This window comes from Protopterus annectens, chromosome 9.part0, assembly GCF_019279795.1.
Source record: "Protopterus annectens isolate FY-2018-M chromosome 9.part0, PAN1.0, whole genome shotgun sequence".
NCBI classification, from domain to species: Eukaryota; Metazoa; Chordata; order Ceratodontiformes; family Protopteridae; genus Protopterus; species Protopterus annectens.
In genome coordinates, this window is record NC_056743.1 from 368,070,547 (window position 1) to 368,093,034 (window position 22,488).

Genomic DNA, 22,488 nt, shown 5'->3' on the forward strand with positions numbered 1-22,488 from the left:
TTTATTCGTATATGTACTTGTATTTTAACAAACATGCTTACAATATTAGTGATTTTCAGCTGAGTCATGTAACATTTATGTAAATTCCTTGACTCGTTGTCCACATACAGCAGTGTCAGGAAGCTTGTAAAACTCACTGCCGTTCAGTTCATGTTGAACAATCACACAGTAAGTACTTGAACTTTGTATTAGCTTGGGTTCTTAGTATTCGTAAATAAATACTAGGCTATCAGTCTGCAGACTGTTATAAGCCTAGCCAATAAGCAGAGGTCAGAATAAAACCCTGTGCATTATATATGTGAGGTTAAGATCTTAATCATTATGCCAAACCCCTCCCCTTGATGATTTGTGCAGGTTTACTTTAATAAAGACAGACTATAACTCACATTTTTAGAGTGTTTCATTCAAGAGCACTTTGCAAGTTGGTCCATATGTCATGAATACTGTCTTTGTTGCTCCCTACCCTACAGATGAAAAGAAAAAAATCCCCAAAACCAGTATTGGCATGGTCCACAGCAGCAATGTTCAAGTATGTGTACTCACTACTACAGTATTCATTTTCCTTTTAAAAGTCTTCTCCAGTTAACTAGGGAAAGACCTCATGCTACATGAAAATTCTAGGCATAGCTCTGTGATGTGCCATGTGATCATCTTTTGTCAGAGCAGAACAGTCCAGTTTTGCCTTTTCTGTCCCGGACTTTCACGCATTGTCCTTAGCTGCTGTCTTTGCCAGAAGCATTGTGTCACTGTCACTGCCACTGAAATCTTAAATCCTTCCTTCCTCAAAATGTAGTGTTCATCATGTAGAAGTATAAATTGTGTTTTGCACTTTGTTCTTTACTGTGGTGGAATCTATCATGCTTGGTGACATTCTACAGAAAACTGCTGTTTTTTCATCATGTAGAATGCACTTTAAAGAACTAGGTCAGTTGCGCACCTCAAGATTAACACCTCTGTAGGCTTCTCTCTCTCTTTTTTTTTTTTTTTTTTTTTGTTGTCTAGTTAAAGCGCAAGAGAGAACTACAAGATCATGCATCTGGTTCAGGCAGGGAATCAAATCCTTGGCTGCAGGATGCTCATTAGCAGCTTATAGCCTTAACTATCTGTTACACAGAAACACTTCTTATTCTACCCCTTCAGTGGCCTAAGCCAATAGGCCTGACATATGTTTTTCATAAGATCATTGCTGCTGTATGACTCGCAGGTGGGTACCCGCATATCTAGCTAATGTGTACATAGTTCAAGCACTTTCCTTACTTGCTTATTTGCTGTCAGCACAAGTAGATGCCTCATTATAAGCAGCTCATATGGATTGGCCAAAACTCTGAACTTTCTTTGTCACTAGTCTGCATGTGTAGACATCTGTCAGTGTTGTATCTACTTGTCCGTATCGGTTTGCTTTTGCACAAGTATCTCATGCAGATAACTACTTTGTTAGGGACTGTACTCGCTTGAATAATTCAAGTTGCTTTGTCATTTTCAAAATGAAATAAACATCTCCAATTGCGTGTTTGAAATTCATAAATTTTATTGTGTGAAGCAATCGTCACATGCTTCCTAAAGTTATTCAACAGTCCCAGCCCAAGATCAGAGGTTAACAACCATTTATTTACTGTGCAATAAACCCTGCAGTTACCTGAATTCTACTAAAATATTCTTCCCGTTATGTAAAGATTCATCCCACTTGGCCGCTTATCTTTGACTTTCGTGTTGTTAGTCACGCCTTGATTAATTTCCACTTCATGTCGGTATTCTTTTACTGACTTTTTAACTTTGATATTCCTAGCTTCGCGTCTGCTCTTGCCATTTTCAACATTCGTTCCTATGCTGCTGTTTCCTTCTCACCAGCTCTTTTCCACTCTTAATCTGTTAACATTATTCATTATTTCTATTGCATTTTTAATTGTAAGCTCTAGGTCTAGCTTCCATTTTTTGTGATTGCTTTCTTTACTGTTCGTGGAATGAAGATAATCGACACTTTTTATATTTTCCTGGATATGAATCGCTCCCAGTTGCCATGTGTGCTTCAGTATCTTCAGTCAGTCCCTTTCCAGTTTAGAAGATTGAGCAGATGATGCTGGATGTGAATCTCTCCCAGTTGCCATGTGTGCTTCAGTATCTTCAGTCAGTCCCTTTCCAGTTTAGAAGATTGAGCAGATGATGCTGGATGTGAATCGCTCCCAGTTGCCATGTGTGCTTCAGTATCTTCAGTCAGTCCCTTTCCAGTTTAGAAGATTGAGCAGATGATGCTGGATGTGAATCGCTCCCAGTTGCCATGTGTGCTTCAGTATCTTCAGTCAGTCCCTTTCCAGTTTAGAAGATTGAGCAGATGATGCTGGATGTGAATCTCTCCCAGTTGCCATGTGTGCTTCAGTATCTTCAGTCAGTCCCTTTCCAGTTTAGAAAGATTGAGCAAATGATATTTGGAGTTACACTAACTGATCCTGCTTTGCAGCTCCAGCATCTGTTAACTACACCTGCAAACATTTTACTCAGCCTCTTAGGGGCTCACAAATATTTTTGCAAATATTCCCAACCAAATGTTCTGCATGTGTTCATCAATCATGCTACTGCAGTAACTGTCTGACTCTTGAGTTGTGTCTTGCTGAAGAAGCAGCAACTGGGCAGCTTCCAAAAGCTCTGCTTCTCTCCCACACCTTCACTCTTGAGTGTTGATTTGACAGCCTGTGGAGGGAAAAACAGCAGTCAGTCAAGAATCTTTAGGACTACTTTGCTGCCTCATGATGAAGCAGCTCAGAAGCTTCACAGAAAAAAACAACTGGACTTGAGTATCTGTTCAGGCAGGTATGTCCCCAGTGGGGAACCATTCCACATAAACAGAATTTATTTAAAGGAAAATGTTATTTTATTTGGGCCTTGGGCATTTCAGAGGTATTGTCTCTTTAAGAAATCTGGTAGCTTTCTAATATCGGAAGTTTCTTGACGGGAACTGCTATTTTTTGCTTCAGCTAATTGAGGAGCTATTTTAGTGAGAGAATGTACTGTTTGTGTATTTAATGTTGGGAAGTGTTTTACTTGGGCAGAAAACTGTAGACTATGTTCATGCTTTTTGTCTGTGTGACATCTTAACCTGCAATTTTTCTGACAGATTGAACTTTCTTTAAAGGGGGTTTCTGTCAGGATTTGTGTGTGCTTCCTACTTCCTATGTATTATTGTGTGTAGAGGACTGTGTATGTGAGTTTTTATGTGCTGCCTGTGAACACTATTTGATGACTTACCTTTGACTTACGAGTTCCAGTGAAGTTTACCATTTCTAAAGCACCTCCTAGGTTGCAGCATGGATACTTACCCTGCTGCTGCTCCTGTTGGTCTGCCTCCAGTTGTTACTAGAAAAAAAAACAATTTTATAAAGAGCATTTGTTAAGTCTGTGGGCACAGTCAGTACCTCAGCTGATGGTGGGTGACTTTGCAGTGGACATTGTTCATTCCTAAGACCACTCACCTCTCCGTATTCCTCTGGTGTAGTCCTTTCAGCTGCCATGAACCCTGGGGTCAGCCACATCGTCTACATCTATTGCAATGTCTGAACTGGGCATGAGAGATTCATCTTTTCTAGGTCAGGGAAATGGAGATGTTGTTCAGTGTAGCTGGAGAAGAAGACTTCTCGATGGGGTAAAAGGGCCTTCAGTGGTACCTGTAAAGAAAAACAAAAAGTAAACATTGTTTATCTGAAGACAGTGTCCATTAGGAAAAGATGATTTTATTACTATAGGATGATACTAGGCTATTGTCCCGTAGGCCCTCATAACCCTAGCTAAGAGTTTCACCCAGGTTCCCACAAAGTCAGCACCTGTTTCCCCTGTCCAGCAGGGGACACAGGTGGGATCCCAGGGGTGTATTTTCTGTTTCCCATCCAGTCATCCAGGTTCCTCTTAAAGAAGGCTAGTGAGGTACTCTGCTTGACATGGAGCGGGAGTCTATTCCACAGATGGAGTATATTCCACAGATGGGGAGTCTTTGGGACACAAATCTATCTCGCCAACAAGTTCACAAACCAGGTTGAGGCCTTGCGAGTGGAATTTGGCTTACGGATGTGAAGCAACTCCATCAAGGCTGGGTCTGAGATAGGCTTGTATGCCAGACACAGGTAACCTCTGAGCAGTCTGTACAAGACTAAGTAGAGGGACAGGGCTTTTAGCCTATTTGCATAAGATAGATGTTTGAGACCCTGGATTTTCCTGGTCAGGAACCTTTGTGGTCTCTTCAGCTGCTGCATGTGCTTGACAAGTTGCATGCCGAAGGGGACGTTGTACTCTATAATGGATCTGATAAGGGAGAAGTACAGGAATGTTATGACCTTCTTGTTCCTGGATGAAATACCCTTACTTATGAGGTGAGCCATGTACAAGGTCTTTACAGCAGAGGCAACTTGATGGTCAAAAGTCAGGCTGCTATTAACCTGGGTGCCCAAGTCCCTCATGACTGATTGCATGCTTAGTACGTTGTTATTAATGTGATAATTCGTGGGAATGCCATTTTCCCCAAAGGGGACAATGATGCATTTCTTGGCATTCAGTTTGAGGCCATGCCTCTGGCACCAGTCTTTAGTTAGGGTAAGGCCCTCTTGGAGGATGTTCATATCACGAGGGGAATTTGACAAGCACCAGCTTGCTGTCATCTACAAACTTGGTCAGCCACAGACAACTGGTTTTGGCTTGCACCTCAGGAAAGTATATCCCAAACAGTAGGGGCCCCAAGAGCGATCCTTGGGGTATGCTGCTCGTTACAGGTCTACTACTAGAGGTGGCCTTCTCTATTTTGACTGACTGGGTTCCATCAGTGAGCCAGTTAGCTACCCATCTGATAGCATACGGGTTGATGCCTTACTGGGAGAGTTTCTCTATTATGCCTGAGTGGGGAATAGTGTCGGAGGCTTTGGCTAAGTCAAGGGAGACATTGTGCACTGTCTTCCCCTCGTACATGGCTTTGGTGACTGTTTCAGAGAAGTCGGCCAAGTTTAGCAAGCATGATTTCTCTCTGACAAAACCAAACTGTGTGGGGTCATGCATTTGGAGTTTGCCAATATCCTTGTTTATAAATGTCCATGATAACACATTCCATGGCCTTGCAGATCAGACTAGTTAGGCTAATGGGCATATAATTGCCTGGGTCAGTGGACACTCCATCTTTGTATAGAGTGATGACCGTGGCTGTCCTGCATTTGGCTGGGATGAAGCCGGTGCTCATGCTTTGGTTGAATAGGGTGCCTAATGGTGCTGAGAGCTCATGTCTGAGTTCATGTAGGACACAGCCAGGGATGTTGTCAGGTCCCATGGAGACTGTATTTTTTTAGAAGTTGTTGCATGCTTTTAATCCTGGTATTTTAAAATATTTAATCTGTGAAAGAGGCCAGCAGAAACATTCTCAAGGATGACATGTCAAAAGAATCTGACAAGGACAGAGCCTCTTCATCTGCAGATTCTCAAGCTCGGCTCCCTGATTCAGAGGAAACCTGGTCCTCATAACCTTCTTTGGATGAATTGTACGTTTCTAAGATTATAGCCAGGATGAGATGTATTTTTGTGGAAACAAATGGATGTTCCCCCGAAATTAGGAGATTTGATTTTTACAGGTAGGTATGCTTCATTCTGTTATCCATTCGTGCTAACTTTGGAGGATATATTTAGTGCTACCTGTATCAAACCTGATTCACAGCTTTCCATTCCCAGAAAAGCAGATGGGCTTGATAAAGTTACTCCAACTAACAAATATCTTGTTTTCCCACCTTAGGTCTGACCCTGCAGCCAAATTCACATCTTCACCAGCTGGGAGCTGATTCTTGGTGACCTCCACTCCTTCAGCTGTGGACAAGGAAGACTATATTGGATATATTTGAAAAGAGAATCTTTGCCTCCATTTTGGCCTTTAAAAATTTATCATGCAAGTCATAGTGACACACACATTAATAGAAAAACATATTATCATTTTTGTCTGTTTGCTTACATTATACATTTTCTTTCTTTAAAACTGTCTTTTAGTCCAACATTACATAAATCAGTCAGTTACTTGTGTCTTTCGGCTTTTCCCGGTTAGGGGTCGCCACAGCTGAACTCCAGTCCGCTAATGATTGGCAGATAGATTTTTACGTGCCGAGTTGCCAGCCCTGACGCACAACCTTCAACGAAGTTATGCCCATTCACACATGTCTCCACACAGAAGACGCTCTAGCTGAGAATCGAACCGGACAGCATCTTATTGTGAGGCGACAATGCTACTGCAGCACCACCACTGCAGCTATAAATCAGTCAGTTGCTACCTTGACTGATTTATAGCTGTGGTGGTGGTGCTGCGGTAAATCAGTCAATTACTACCTTCCCTTTTACCTCACTCCTCATCCTGAACTTTATTTTGCATGCATTGTTCCCACAAGTATTTGTTTCTATTAAGTTAGTTTTCTTCCCTTTTCTAAAATTCCCTCTTCCAGTTCTTTAATCTCTCTTACAATATTTAGTTCTTTAAATACAGTTGGGTTTGGTTTTGATTTCCATTTTCAAGTAATTGTGCTTTTTGGCAGCTAACACAATTAAACTTGAAGCCTTGCTAAGTCTAGGCAGTTCAAATCCAGTGTCCCAGCTCAAAAGAGGTATTTCCTTAGTTACAGCCATTTACTCCCCCAATATTTCTGACAGAGTACTCTGTAGGGAATTTTTTTAAATCTACCAACTCATTACACTCTCATAAAACGTGTTCCTAGTTACCTGTTTCTTCCCCATCAATACCTCCAACATTTGCTGTCTACCTGATGAAAAAATTATTTGAAGTCTGAGGTGTAAAAATACCTCTGTGAACAACTCCAAGCAAAAACCATAAACCTTCTGGACTTAGCATGATTTTGGAGCCACATATATGTCCTCCCATTGTTCCCTTTTAGATTGGGAAGACGGACTGGAAGACCAATTTTCTCTGACCTTCACCGAAGAATCCTTATAATTGTCATTTTATGTGCCTTACTGATTATCCCTTTTTTAACAACAAGTTATTTTCTAGATTTAACTAAAAACTCTTCCATAGGAGGTGTTTCTGTTAGGATTCCCCTATCCCTTTCTCGTTGCCTATACTCTTTATCAATCCCTAATAAGGAAGGCAGTCTCTAACCTGACGTCCAGACATTATTTTGGTTCTTCCTACTCTGTTAACTCTCTCTCTCTAGCTATTTCCTCCAAAGTCTTTGTTCCTTTTCCAGTTTTCTCCACCTCCCTCCTTCCTATTTTCTGTATCCCTACTGGTAAAATATCCTTTCTCAATTCTGGTGTCGACTTAGTTCTTGGAATATTTTCTGGAATGCTGTGAATATAATAATCTGTACAGTGGTGGTTATTCTTAAGAATCAGCATCCGTTTTTGTTCAGGCAGTGAGAGCTTCCAAACTTCCCCTGACTTTAGTGCCCATCTGTAACGTGCTACAGATAGGGCATGTCTGCAAAAGAGCATGACTAAATTGACCATTTGGGTACAGGAGAGTGTTTGTCTTTTCGGCTTTTTCCCGGTAAGGGGTTGCCACAGCGGAACTCTGGTCCACTAATGATTGGCAGTAGATTTTTACGAAACGCCGAGGTGCCAGCTCGACGCCCAACCTTCAACGAAGGCACACCCATTTACACACGCATATCTTTCGAATGCTACCCAACCACGGAGAGGACATGCAGACTCCACACAAAAGGCACTCCCAAGCCACGCCGAGAATCGAACGGGAGAACCTCTTGCTGTGAGGTGACAGTGCTACTGACGTACTATTTGGGCACAGGAGAATAATATGCTGAAAATGCATCAAAAACTAAGTATATGAGATTTGGGAGACATTAATTAATAGGTGAATATTTAATACAGCGCACAGTGATTTAAACTATTGATTTCATTTAAGGACCTGGGTATATGGGTAGATCCAGCTTTGAGTTTATCTAATATCAATTGATTGGTTAATGGCAGTTATAGAACTGTAGGTTGTATAAAAAGATTTATAGATTCTAGGAAGTCAGAAATGATGGTTATTGTTAATTACTATTAGACCTAAGCTTTGAGCATGGAATAATGATATGGAAACCTTATGAGAAAACAAGCATGAATAAACTGGAAAGAGTACAGCAGAAATATACCAAGGGCATCCATGAATGATGAGAAAATGTAAGTTATGTAAGACTAAAATATTTTACTTTTACAGATGTCTAAGAGGAGATATAATTTGGGTATGCAGGGCATTTAGAGACAACTACCTCGGGAATGTTTGGGGTTAACAAAAAGCAGTACAGAGTCATCAGACAGCTTATGTAGAAGATTCTACAAGAATGAGAAGTGTACTAATTGGTTCTCTGAGAGAACAGCCGATGCATGGAACAGACTACCAAATTACATTAAAGCAAGCACTACTTTAGATATTTTTAAGAACAGCTTGGACACTTATTATGGGAACAACTGATGTCTTCGTGTTTCACTGCTGCAGTCATCACACTTGGGTTATCTGCCTGCAGGTAGCCTTCAGTCGGCCCAAATACCAGAGTCTTGGGATTTCTGTATCGGATGCTGTCGCCTCTTCCATAACGTCAGGTCATCAGGGGTATAAAACAGCAGCTTTTCTTGCCACGTGGGAGCCCGAAGCAGAAGCAGTTCGCAAGTGCCGGTCGGCCACTACCTGAATTTTTTGTTTTATGAGTTTCAGACCTGAAGTCTTTTAAAGCTAAGCACCCCATTGGGATCCTTTTTTCTTGCTCTAACCGATATCAGAAAAAGTTAACAATTGTCTTGCCTGTGGAAAGCAAATACCTCACAGAGATTTTCATTCTTACTGCGTCATCTGTTTGGGCCCAGACCATGACGTTCCTCGCTGTAGGTTTTGTGCCTTGTTTAACGCCCAAATTATTCGTCGTCGGGCTATCTTTGTCGCTAAATTCTTTCTCTCTCATTCTCCATTTTCCAAAATGGCTTACATAAGCCATCCGACTACCGATCTTCCGAAAAAACATAAGGATAAAGACAGAACGCATAGGTGCAAAACTGCCAACGACGCTTCCGTTAAGCTAGTCGCCAGTACGCCGGTACTCAATGAGGCACCTTTGCAGCCCCTGATACCCTCTTCTGCAGATTCGCAGGCCTTTGCTGAGACCCATCCGATATGCCGTGAGATGCTTCTTCGACTGTGGAACCGGTGGATGTCTCTACCTTGGATTGGTCTGAAGCCGCTGTGCAGGCACTGGCTTCTGAGGGTGTATTCCGACCTTCCAATGTTTGCATTAAACTGACAGCTTCGTTTTTGACAAAAACTTCCACGTTTCTCAGGCCCAGAGTTCGCACTACACCTAGAAAACCGATGACCAAAGCACTTGCTCAAGCTCCCTTGCCACAGAAACAAATGCTTAGAATGGCTGAAGACCTTATAACTTTAATTAGGGGAAGCCAGCCTTCCCCCTCTAAAAGACAAATAATTGATTTTCGTTCTGATTCTACAGACCATGTGTCCGATGACTCTGATCCCTCTGATTACCAGGACATACGCTTATCTACCTATGAGGATTCTGATGCAGAGGATTCCATACCCTCTGCCTCTCCTCCAGAGGACTTTTCTTTTGGTGAAACCTTGCATACTTTAAGAAAGCATTTCCACTGGGAATGCCAGGACTACCCTCAGTCCAAAAAGAGAATCAGAATTTTTCGACTTGCCTCAGCACAGGCCTCTAGCTATACCCCCTGTCCTGGGCTTTGTAGATGATGTCTTCATGGAATCAATTCTTTTTCCTGATACTTTGCCACCAGCTTCTAGAAAGTCTGGCAGGTACTACAGAGTACCTGACTCTCACAAATTTCTCTTTAAGAATCCCACTGCAGATCCAGAAACTATTTCCCAGGGACCTAAAGGCATTAAGGCTACTACAGCCAAAAACCCTACCCCTTCGGACAGGGATTCTAGAGATTTAGACAGATGGGGTGTGAAGGTATATACCTCTGCAACTCTTGCCATCAGGGCTTTGAATTTGCAGTTTCACATGTTGAAGTACCAGCAGTATATTATGGAACTAATTAAACAGAAAATGATGTTGCTTCCAGATTGTACAGAAAATAAAGATTTACAACAGTTAATGCATTCTGCAAACCAAGTTAGTAAACATACTTTGCAGTGTGGTTTTGGTGCCTTAGAAGCATCTTGCAGGACTGCTGTCACTAGGTCTGTACTGAGAAGCCATGCATGGCTGAAGGAGAAAATCTTGCCAGACCATGTCAATGCAAAATTACTAGATGCTCCATTAAACCAGGAAAGGTTGTTTGGCACAAAAGCAGAAGTAGTTCTTAAAAAGATGGAGGAAAAAGCTAAATCTATGCAAACTGTTAAAGATTTCTTACAGGTCCAGCCACCTAGATTCAGTAGGCATTGGCCTTCTAAAAACTGGTCCTTTCCAGTCCCTCACAGGCATTCTCAGTTCAAACCCAGGGGGCAACAAGCCACCGAGACTACAGTCTCAGGGTATGCAGAGATCTAAACAATGGAGTGCTCCCCCCCCCTAAAACAGGGAATGGTAAACCACCCCCTTATGGAAAAATTTCACAATCACTTGTCTATGTCCCTTCCCAGCAAAGCCCAAGTACTTGCACCCCTAGGAGGAAAACTCACCCTGCATGCACAAAACTGGATATCCATTACCCAGGACAGATGGGTCCTAAACATTGTATCCCAGGGATACAGATTCTGCTTCCACTCACTGCCAACCCCAAGCAGGTTGCCAGACCTTCCTCCAAACCAGTGGGCAGAGGCTCAAAAGCAAGTACTTTCTCTTCTCGGTGTCAGGGCTATTCAACCTGTGCTAATAGAGCAAAGGGGACAGGGTTTCTACTCCAGAATATTCCTGATGCCCAGAAAAGAGGGCTGTTGGCGCCCTATCCTAGATCTGTCAATTCTCAACACCTTCCTGGTGGTCCAAAAATTCAAAATGCTGACTCTGCAACAGCTTCTTCCTGTGCTAGCCAAGGACGCCTGGATACTCATCCTAGACTTAAAAGAAGCTTATCTGCACATCCCCTTAAGGGAATCTTGCAGGAAATATCTATGTTTCAGGGCAGGCTCTATGCACTTCCCTTTGGCTTATCTACTGCACCCAGGGTGTTCACAAAATGCCTGGCTCCAGCCATTGCATACTGCAGGCAGAGAAATACTCAGATTTACCCATACTTGGGACAATTGGCTGATTCAGGAAGACGGTCAGGAATTGCTACTTCAGCACCTGACATTTGTAAAGAGACTTCTAACTTCTCTGGGGTGCACCATCAGCGAAAAGAAATCACAACTGGTGCCCAACCAAAAGATTGTATTCCTGGGAGCAAGCTTGAACACAACTTCCCAGATGGTATTCCTCACTCCAGAAAAACAGGCTTATTTGACAAACTACTTCAAACTAATGGTCACCAAAACCCAGCTGTCTGTAAGAAAAATACTGCAAGTCTCTAGGGTTCATGGCCTTCATGCATTCTACTAATTCCATATGCAAGACTGCATATGAGGAAACTTCAGTGGTACTTAAGTCTCTGGTGTCAATATTTTCAATACCTGGAAACACTGATTCCTATCTTTCCTTGTCTAAGGGCAAAGTTCCTTCCTTTGGTGGGCAGAGGCATGCAACCACAACAAGGGACTTCCTTTCACTCAACCCCTTGCCGCTCAATCCCTGACAACAGACGCATTAGACTGTGCATGGGGGGGGGGCTCATATGGCAGGTAAATGCACTCAAGGCAAATGGAGCCCAGAACTAATTCTCCTGCATATCGATCAAAAAGAAATGTTAGCTGTACAGAATGCTGTGACAGCCTTCAAATACCTTACCCTTCCAGGACAACAACTGATAAAGACAGACAACACCACAGTTATGTGGTACATAAACAAGCAGGGAGGAACTCATTCCTACCCTCTCTTTAGGTTAGCCATGGCCCTGTGGAACACTGCCCTGAGCAACCAAGTGCACCTGCAACCTCAATCCTGCCAGGCAAACAAAATTCACTGGCAGAGGACTTAAGCAGGAATCTACTAGACCCACACGAGTGGAAGCTGGAACCCAACTCATTCAAACTTCTAATCCTCAGGAGGGGGACTCCAGAGGTGGACCTCTTTGCCTCCTCCCAAGCGCATCAATTGAGCAAGTTTTGCACCAAAAATCCCCACAGCAAAGCATGGAAAGTGGATGCCCTATCCTTTACATGGGAAAACCTCTCAATTTATGCCTTTCCCCCTCCGCCCCTCCTCTCAAAAGTACATCTCAAGATCAAACAGGACAGGCCAAGGACAATCCTTATTGCCCTAGACTGGCCACGCCAGCACTGGTACCTACTCCTACACAGTCTGACAGCAGTGCCACCCTGGCACCTACATCAGACCCCTCTCCCTGCTGTCTCAGCAGGAGGGGACAGATTTTGCATCCAGAGCTGCAAACCCTGAACCTTGCAGCCTGGCTTATCCCCTGAGTACACCACCAGCAACACTCAGCAAACAGGTGTTGGACGTCATCCTTGAGGCCAGAAGGCCTAGTACTAGGAAATCCTATTCAGAAAAGTGGAAAAGATATTGTTCTTGGAGCCAGTATCAAGGAAATGACACAGCTGTGTCCACCTTACCTCAAATCCTAGATTACCTAGCAGAGCTACTCCACAAAGGCCTGTCCTGCTCATCAGTTAAAATTCATGCCTCTGCCATCTCGGCTCACTACAGTAGTGCCACCTGTATTTTCTCACCCTCTCATCAAACAGTTCCTGAGAGGAGCAAACAATTTAAGGCCCCGAGGAGAGCTCCCACCCCTGTTTGGGACCATAACTTTGTACTAGATAAGCTCACGCTTCCCCCTTTTGAGCCTGCCGCTGCTGCAGCAAAGTTAAAATTCCTCTCTTGGAAAACAGCCTTACTTCTAGCCATCACGTCAGCAAGAAGAGTGTCTGAGTTGCAGGCACTAATGGCTGTGTAACCATTATTTTCCACGCGGACAGCTTTTCCCTCAGGTCAGCCGCTGTCACTCGGATGTCATGCTTCTCCTTCTAGTTAAGATGTTTGTATTGCAGTAGTACATTTTTTAGTGATTGCTGCAGTTTCTTTGCTGCTTATATTTTTCTTGTCATTTCTTTCTTTGCGATCACAGTTTTTCATTTAATGCTCCTCATTAACCTGTTTTGTCCAAGGCAAACAGAATGGGACAAGAGTTAGGCAAGAGGTTAATTAACCTATTTTGCAAGCTCTAAATAGAGACAAAGTCAAAAATAATAGATGGACAAAGGTCCAAACTTAGGGGTGGTTTTTATTGCTTTTATAAACTCAGAAAGTGGCTAGAATAAGTTTTGCATTAGCATGCATTTTCTGAAGTGGGTGAAGTCTGAAGCTCAAATGTTTGCCATTATTTAAGGACTATGATCTTCAGTATAATTTGTCAGAAAACGACAAATTTAATGAGGAGCTGACAAAAAATATGAAGCAAAAATCTGGACATTTGATTTTGTCAGACTTGATTATGGTTAGTTAGCTTTGTTTTTAAGCAATCTAAACTTTTGATAGTACAGCAATTTCAGAATGCCATTTCAAGAATGCAGATAAATTCAGAAACAGTGTTGGAAGACATTTTGGTTAATGTTTGTAACATTAGAATGACAAGTAAGGCTATCTGTCTTTACATACTAATCACGTTTTGAAAGCAAGCTCTGTATTTACATTTTACATTGACTGCAGAGTCCCATAGTGTGCCTCAGGTTAAATAGTGTACATAGTTTGTAGGATGGGTGTTAGTAGCTTAATTTGGGTATTATTTGTATTTCTTTTTCTTTGTTGTTCTTTATTGTATGAAAAATTGGTAAAAAAATAAAGATTTATTATGGAGAAAAAAAAGAGGGGGAGGGGGTATTCTGGAAAAGATTTTCATTTTAGACATGAATGCTGTAAAATTGGGGCTGTATTTGTGGAAAAGCACACTTATTTTGTTCAGTTTCATGTAGACATTGTCAACCTACACAGGATGCCGTTCCTTCTCATGGGGAGGGGGTGAGCAGGAAAATGGCATTTTGTGATATATTTGTCAGACTATACAGTGAAGCAATAACATTTAAATGGTCACTTATTGCAGAAAATTTTTTGAAAATTGTTTGATAGTTGAAAGATAATATTTAAAAAGTCAGTGCATTGTTTCTTGTGACTCATAATACTTGATGTGCATGTAACAAACATGTGATTTGCATTACTGAAAATTTTTAGCATCCTTGGTAATCTTGGGTGTACAGTGCAAGGACCTACAATATGTACCAAACTATACAGAAAAATATGCAGAATCACACAATGGAATAACTGTATTACTACACACCCCAAGGCCAATGAATCATTGTCAAAATGTAGATAGCAAACGCACACTTTTCTTAAAACAAGAAAGAAATACTTTCTTTTAGCTCGGCTACCAAAAGCCTTTACAGAGTATAACATTTTCTTAACTCTTGCAATTTTTAGATACAAATAGTAGTCATTAAACAATTAAGCAGTAAAACAACCAATAAAACAATTAGTTGAAACTACCTACTCTTAAAGGCAGAAGAGAGTTCTACTGTTCATCCCCCGAACAGGGAGTCTCGGGCTGTGGACAGACTGGGGAAACTGACCTACACTTCAGCGACCTTTGCCATTCGATAGCTGAATTATTTGGCACACTTTACTCGCCTCCAAAGAGACCTAATCTCAGAAATGTCTGCTGCTTTGGCGGGGGTACTGCCTAAAGAGGTGTGTGATACTGTTGCCTCTCAGCTAGCTACCCAGGAATCCATCTCTAACTCCTCAATGCGCTTGATCTCTCACACTACTGAGGGGGCAGCTTGAGCAGCCGCATCACAGGCATCGTCATGAGACGGCATGCTTGGATACGTTTGTGTGACTTCGTGGACCCCTTTAAATCTTCCTTTGTCAATGGGCCTTTTGATGAATCTTCCCTTTTTGGTGCCAAAGTAAGAGACACACTATCATTTAGTGAGGAGGACAGAAAGACCGTGTCTGCTGTGGGCATATGTTTTTCCACCCCCAGAGATCCTACTCCAGGAACCAGAGAGGAGTAAAATTGTAGATGTTCTTCATACCACATTGCTGCAGTCGGTTGGCGTTCTGAGATTTTCAGTCGGAGTTTCAGACCGAATCCAAATTGGCTAAGTACCCGTTGGGGATTATTTTGGTTTTTCTTGCCTCAGTATTTGGATGTCAGAAAAAGTGAATAACTGTATTTCTTGTAAACAGATACCTCATAGGGATTACCATACCTTGTGTATACCTTGCCTAGGGCCTGAGCACGGCGTTGTTGGCTGTCGCTCTTGTGCTAGATTTAACAAGCACTATAAAGAGAAGATTAGATTGTGCCAGGTTAGTTTTTGAGCCAGAAATTTCTTTGGAATCCCAGGGAGACTTTATTACTGCAAGATGTGACCTCTCAGGAGGTAGGCCAGGCGGAAGGGCTTCTCAGGTAGCTGTTCTTCCCTCCCTTCCTAAGGTGGTTAGGCCCTCCTCAGGGGCCTTTAAGGCTTCTCCCAGGGGCAGGCCAGGTTTTGTTTCAGGAGTTACCCCTAGTTCTTCAGGGTCTGTACCTAGAAGCATATGCTTAAGATGGCAGAAGATTTGATTACAATGATTAGAGGTTCTATGCCCTCCTGATAAGAGGCCTAGGGTGGAACCTGAGCTTGGGAGTTTTGAGCAGTGTTCGGATGCTTCTGAGTCTTGACTGACTTGCAGGGAGTATTCCCTTACTCTGATTCTGATGTAGATGATTCTACTCCTTCTGCTTCTCCTTCTGAGGATTTTCATTTTCAGAGACTCTTCATTCCATGAGGAGCATTTTAAATGGGAAGGTCTTTCTCTGATTCCAGGAAAAGGCTTAGGAATTTTGTTTCTACCCCAGCATAGGCCTTTAGCTATACCTCCTGTTCTAGATGTGGTAGAGGATGTTTTTGCAGAGGCTTCTCTGAACGCCTCCTGCTCCAGTTAAACGGATAGATATTACCTAAAGGTGTTAAGGCTTCTGTTGTTAAAAATCCTGTTCCTCCAGATAAAGAGGCTAGGGCTTTGGATAGATGGGGAAAGAAAGTGTATACTTCTTCCACTTTGGCCATGAGAGCTTTGAATTGCCAGTTTCACATGTTGAAATACCAAAATTATCTCCTTTCACAATTAAAGTCTAAGGTAGATGCTTTGGCGGAAGGTATTGAGTGTAAAGAGTTGCAGGATTTAGTTCATGTTTCTGAACAGGTGGGTAAGCATTCTTTGCAATGTGGTTTTGATGCTGTGCAGGCCTCTTGAGTGTGGCTGCCACTGGTTTGAGCACGTTACGCCTGGTTGAGGGATCAGAATTTAGCTGAGCATGTGAAAACAAAGTTTTAGATGCTCCTTTACAATCTGATGTGTTGTTTGGTTAAGCAGTTCTAAAGAAAATGGAAGACAAGGCTAAGTCTATGCAGACTGTTAAAGATTTTTGCAGGTTCAGCCTCCAAGTTTAGTAGAAATTGGCCTACCAAAGGGTGGACATATCCTGCTTATGATTCCCAGTCTAGGGAGAACAGGAGTTCACCTGCTCAGTCTTCTGGTGAGGGAGAATCTTCTCGGCTGGCAGCACCTTTGGGAGGAAGGGAAGGCTTTTTTCAAAAAACTGGGAGTTTAATTACCCAAGACAGATGGGTATTGGATATCATTGTTACAGGTTTTATTTCCATACCTTGCCTCCTTTCAAAGGCAATTCCTCCTCAACAAAGAAAGAGGCTCACAAGCAAATTTCTCTGTTGCTCCAAATAGGGGCCATTCAGCGGTTCCTGTGCCAGAAAGGGGCCTAGGATTTTATTCTTCCTAGTACCAAATGGAGACCAATTTTGGATCTGTCTGTCCTCAACACTTATCTGGACATTCCCAAGTTCAAAATGTTGACGTTACAACAGCTTTTACCTCTGCTGGGCAAAGATCACTGGATGGTAACTTTGGATCTCAAGGAAGCTTACCTTCATGTTCCTATCAGACTAATTTGCAGGAAGTATCTGTTTTTCGAGCTGGGAATTCTCATTATCAGTTCTCTGGGTTCTGGCTCCAGTGATAGCTTTCTTCAGGCTAAAAGGAATACAAATCTATCCTTATCTGGACGATTGCCTGATTCTGGCTCAAGGAAGGGCGTGCTTCTTCAGCATTTGGAATATGTGATAGCAGTGCTAAGCTGCCTAGGCTATTCTGTGTTCCAAATAATGTCCACTCTAGTACCCACTCTACACATGTGCTTTCAGGCTGTCAGACTGAATACAGCAACCCAGATGGCCTTTTAACCCTGGACAAACAAAATCTTTCTCTACTTCCATCAACTATCTCATCAGTCCGGGCTGACTGCAAGGACAGTCCTTCAAGCCTTAGGGTTCATGGCATCTTGTATTCTGGTACTTCCCAATGCCAAACTGCATATGAGGAAGGTATCTCAAAATGTATGGACACAGCACTGCCAGGATTTGGACACTGTCATTCAAATAATACCTTGCATTCAAAAGGAATTTTTGTGGTGGGCTCAGGAATGTCACCTGGGACTCTCTGTGACCCGCCAGAGGGCGAGTCAGATTCTAATGACAGATGCCTCAGACACAGCTTGGGGAGCTCATCTGAATGGAAAGTGGATACAAGACAAGTGGCCTGCCAGACTGCAGCATCTACATATCAACATGAAGGAGATGTTAGCAGTCCAGTTTGCATTACTGGCTTTCAAGGATTTACTTCTTCCAGGGCAGGTGTTGATTCTAACAGACAACACAACTGTCATGTGGTACATCAACAAACAAGGGGAACACATTCTTATCCTCTATGCAGGCAAGCAATGATTTTGTGGAGACTGCGCTAAGCTTGCAGCTGAATCTTCAAGCAAGGTTTCTGCCAGGAGCACAGAACTCCTTAGCAGATGTGTTAAGCAGGCAAATCATGGATCCCGTGGAAACTGGATCTTCATGCATTTCAGACATTGACAGTGTCATGGGGAACTCCAGACATAGATCTGTTCTTCTCCACTAAACCACCAGCTGCCAAAGTTTTACGAAAGGTTTCATCACACAGCCTGGAAAGTGGATGCTCTTTCTTTCAGTTGGAAAAATCTTCATGTATGCCTTTCCACCTCTGCCTCTCCTTCCAGGTCAGACAAGACAAGCCAAGGATGATTTTAATAGCACCCATTGCTGAGGAGTCTGGTAAGGAAGCCTCCATGGCCCGATTCCACACCTATTGTCTCAGAAGGACGGGCATCTGCTCAATGTCAAGCTTCACTCTCTTCATCTAACAGCTTGGCATATTCTGTTTTGAACCATATCAGGTCTCAGCTTCCTCAACAAGTTTTGAATGTGATTATGGAAGCCAGAAGACCTAGTACAAGGAAAGTGCGCAGGAAAATGGAAGAGATTTTATTTTGGTGTGCAGCAAAGGATTTGGATGTTTCTGAGCGAATTTGAGTGTGGCTCTTCAATATCTTACTGAGTTATTGGACAAAGGTTTGTCTTTCTCTTCCATTAAGATTCATGCTGCAGCAATTTCAGCTCACTATGATTGTGACCCACCATTGTTTTCTCATCCTTTGTTCAAGCAATTTCTTAGAGGGGCAAAGAATATAAGACCCCATTAGAGCTCCTACTCCTGCTTGGGACCTCAATTTTGTGTTGGAGAAACTCACTCTACAACCTTTTGAGCCTGCAGCTACTGCTGAATTGAAATATTTGTCATGGAAGACTGCTTTTTTGTTAGCCATTACATCTGCAAGAAGGGTGTCTGAATTGCAGGCCCTTATGGCGGTTGAGCCTTTCCTAATCCTTCCTTTATGCCTAAAGTGGTTTCTAGTGTGGCTTTAAACCAAACTATTCATTTGCCTACCTTTTATGCAGATCCCCAAAATAAGGAAAAGATTTTGCACACTTTAGATGTTCACAGCCAGTTGCGTTCTTATTTAAGCAGCACTAAGTTTAGGCAGTCTCAGCAGTTGTTTGTTTCTTTTGCTTTGAGTTCTCAGGGCAAGCCTGTGTCAAAACAAACTATTTCTAAGTGGATTGGGTTTTGCATTGCATTTTGTTATTCCCATCATGGCAAGGAGATTCCAGCTGGGATTAGGCCTCATTCCACTAGGGCTACTGCGACTTCTACAGCATTTCTAAGGGGGGTGGCAACTAAGGATATTTTGGAGGCAGCTACTTGGAGTTCAGTGCATACTTTCTCTAAGCATTACCACCTTCCTCTCTACTCTAAATCTAGGGCTGGTTTTGCCACGGCTATTTTGCAGGGCATGTTGTCAGCTCCTGCTTCCTTATGATTTGCCAGCCTCCCTTACCTCTGCTTTGGGATTCTACCCAAGTGTTAGGACTGCAGCAATGTGGTATGAAGAACATAGTACAGTTTTGTACCTACCATAAATGTAGATGTTCCTTCCCCTCTGTGTTTAGGGGTGGTTGTGTGGGTGAGGTTATACTCTTGTAAATTTGTATATATTGTATATATATTTGGTGCAGGAGTGTGTGGTGTTTTTGGTTTTAGCCTTATCTTTTTAGGGTCTTCTGACATCTGGGGCAAGAAAAGACTGGGGATATATGTCGGTCAATGCGCATTTGTACCCTGGCGTCCTGGCGTCAGACTATCTTGCCTTTGACAACGTCAATATACTTTTTGGTATTCGGGCCAACTGGGACAGCGGACTACCCCAAGTGTTAGGACTGCAGCAATGTGGATCTTCGAACATCTACATTTATGGTAGGTACAAAACTGTACTTTCAAGAAGTCCCAAGGATCTTTTTGTGACACTCGTGCTGAGCAATCACCCCGGGGGCAGAGGAGGCAGCTCATCTGGAAGACGTCCCTTTCGAGGCAGAGGGGGTCTGCGCAACCAGGGCGCTAGAGATTCCTTCTCCGGCCGACCCTTCCAGCACTCTTGAACAGCAGCCTGATTGCTTTCCTCTGGAAGCAGTCGGTGGTCAATTTTTCCTGCACCTACAGGCCTGGCAACTCAACAGCGGATGCGTGGGTGCAGAGAATAATATCCAGAGGCTATCTTATCCCATTTGATCTTACTCCCAGACCTGTAAAATGAATCCCCAATGTCCCACCCAGTCAGAGGGAGGCTGCAGCCTTAGAAATTGAAAAGCTGCTAAGAAAAGAGTCATCCCACCAGACCAGAGAAGATCTGGGTTTTATCCTAGGTTCTTTTTAGTGCCAAAAAAAACAGGGGACTGGAGACCAATCCTGGATCTCAGCTTACTAAACGAATTCATAAAACCTCAAACATTACGGATGGTCATGGTACAGTCCATCCTCCCCTTTCTGGGGAAGGACAACTGGATGTGCTGTGTAGACCTCCAGGATGCGTATTACCACATAAAGATGGACAAATGCTCCCGGAGATTTCTCCGCTTCCGGCTGGGAACCAGTCACTATCGGTTCAGGGTACTGCCCTTTGGTGTCTCGACACCCCCCCCCCCCCGAGTGTTGAACAAATGTATGGCAATCATAGTAGCTCATTTCCGACTACAAGGATTCCAGGTGTTTCCATATTTAGATCTTAACCCTCCCACTCGACCACATGATATGCCTTACAAACCTTTGCAAGAAAGAAATGCTTTGGTGGATGAAATCAGAATGAAATCTTTGGTGTTGACCGTTCTTCCTTCCCCAGATCAGGACTATGGTGACCACAGACAGGGAAGTTCCTGTTAGGGTGGGTGGGGGCATTTCCAGGGAAAGAGAGTCCAAGGCACCTAGTCCCCCATGGAGTCCAATTTGCACATAAATGTCTTGGAATAGAGGGCAGTTCTCTTAGTGAAGCAAGCGTTCCACACATCCCTTCCTTCTGGGACCACTGCAATTCAAGTTGGACAACATGTCAGTCGTTTGGTACATCAACAAACAAGGCAGAACCAGCTCTTACCCCCTGTGTCGGGAGGCCATGAGAATTTGGCACTGGGCAATGGCTTCCAACCACTTTCTCATAGCAATGCACATTCCCTGGAGTTCCAGTCGTATTGTGGACAATCTGAGCAGGAACATTTTGATGCCTCACAAGTGGTCTTAGTCCTATAATAGCGGATCAGATCTTCCGCTGTGGGGGCAGGCCTTGCTGCGACCTGTTTGCTTCTCCCCTAAACAACAAATGCAGAAGCTATTTTGCCCTGATCCCACCTCAGGGAGAGTCAACAAGGAATGCTCTGACGCACGATTGGCCCCCGGGTCTGCTGTATACCTTTCCTCCATTTCCTCTCATCCCGAAATTCCTCCAGAAAGCTCAAAGGTTGAGAAGCAGTGTGATCCTCATTGCCCATTATTGGCCCCGTCAAGTCTGGCTCCTTTTTCTGTGGCCTCATCTGATTCACAGCCCGTGGATCCTGGATCATTCCCAAGGTCTGCTGTCTCATCCTCAGGGACTGATTCACCCCAATGTCAACAGCCTCAAGCTCACAGCTTGGTTTCTCCACTTCCGATGATTGCCAGGCTACCTGATATTTCATCCCCTGTTCATGAGATTCTTCTGGCTTCACACAAACCTTCTACCAGGAAAATTTATTCTAGTAAGTAGACTAGGTTCTCTAGATGGGCCAAAGAACATAACATTAGACCCCTTTTCTATGCCTATTCAGAAGATCATACAATATCTCACTACACTGTTGCACGCAGGATCTTCAGCGTCGACAATTACAGTACATTTAGCAGCCATTGCAAATTTTAACAGTGAAATCGACGATTCATCTGTTATGTCACACCAACTGTGCAAAACCTTCATGAAAGGAGTATTAAATATTAAACCTCCTGCCAAGCCTCCTCTAGAGCACTGGGACTTGAAATTGGTGCTTCAGTCGTTAACAAGTCCTCCTTTTGAGCCTTCTGACTCCTGTGATATGAAATTTCTGTCTTGGAAAACTCAACTCCTAGTAGCCCTTACCTCAGCGAGAGGAATATCTGAGTTGCAGGCCTTGAGTGTCAAGAGACCCTATTTGATTTTTCATAGGGAAAGAGTGTCCCTACTTACTGACCCCTCCTTTTTGTCCAAGGTCATTTCTGGGTTTTCCGTTACTCAGTCTGTTGACCTACCGTTTTTCTTCCGGCATAATTCAAATAGAGGGGAATATCTTCTTCGTACTCTCGATGTTCATAGGCAACTTTGTTTCTACTTGGACAAAACTAAATCTTTCAGAAAAACGGACAATTGTTTGTGGCCTTTGCAGGCCCCATATTGGGTAGGCCTGTCTCCAAAATGACTTTATCTTCTTGGCTCAGAAATGCCATTACTTTCATCTACCATCACAACAAAGTGTCCTCACCTTCCAGAATAAAGGCTCACTCTACTAGACCGATGGCTACTTCAGTGGCTTTTCATTCCAGAGCCTCTATGGATGATATCTGCGCAGCAGCTACGGGCAAGACCTCATATCTTTATCACTCATTACAAATTGGATTTGGCCTCCAGGGGACGAGCATCTTTTGGTTCTATGGTGCTCAGGAATGTCCTTTCTTA

The 22,488-nt window shown here is 43.2% G+C and overlaps 1 protein-coding gene across 1 annotated transcript in view; it reads left to right on the plus strand.

Moving 5' to 3' along the window:
• The window catches only part of XPO7 (exportin 7), a 4,001,819-nt gene that overhangs the window by 2,214,000 nt on the left and 1,765,331 nt on the right, over positions 1-22,488 (plus strand). The window contains exon 16 of the mRNA XM_044082110.1: positions 105-168. Within this exon, the coding sequence (XP_043938045.1) occupies positions 105-168 (64 nt within the window). The remainder of the gene's footprint in view (positions 1-104; positions 169-22,488) is intronic.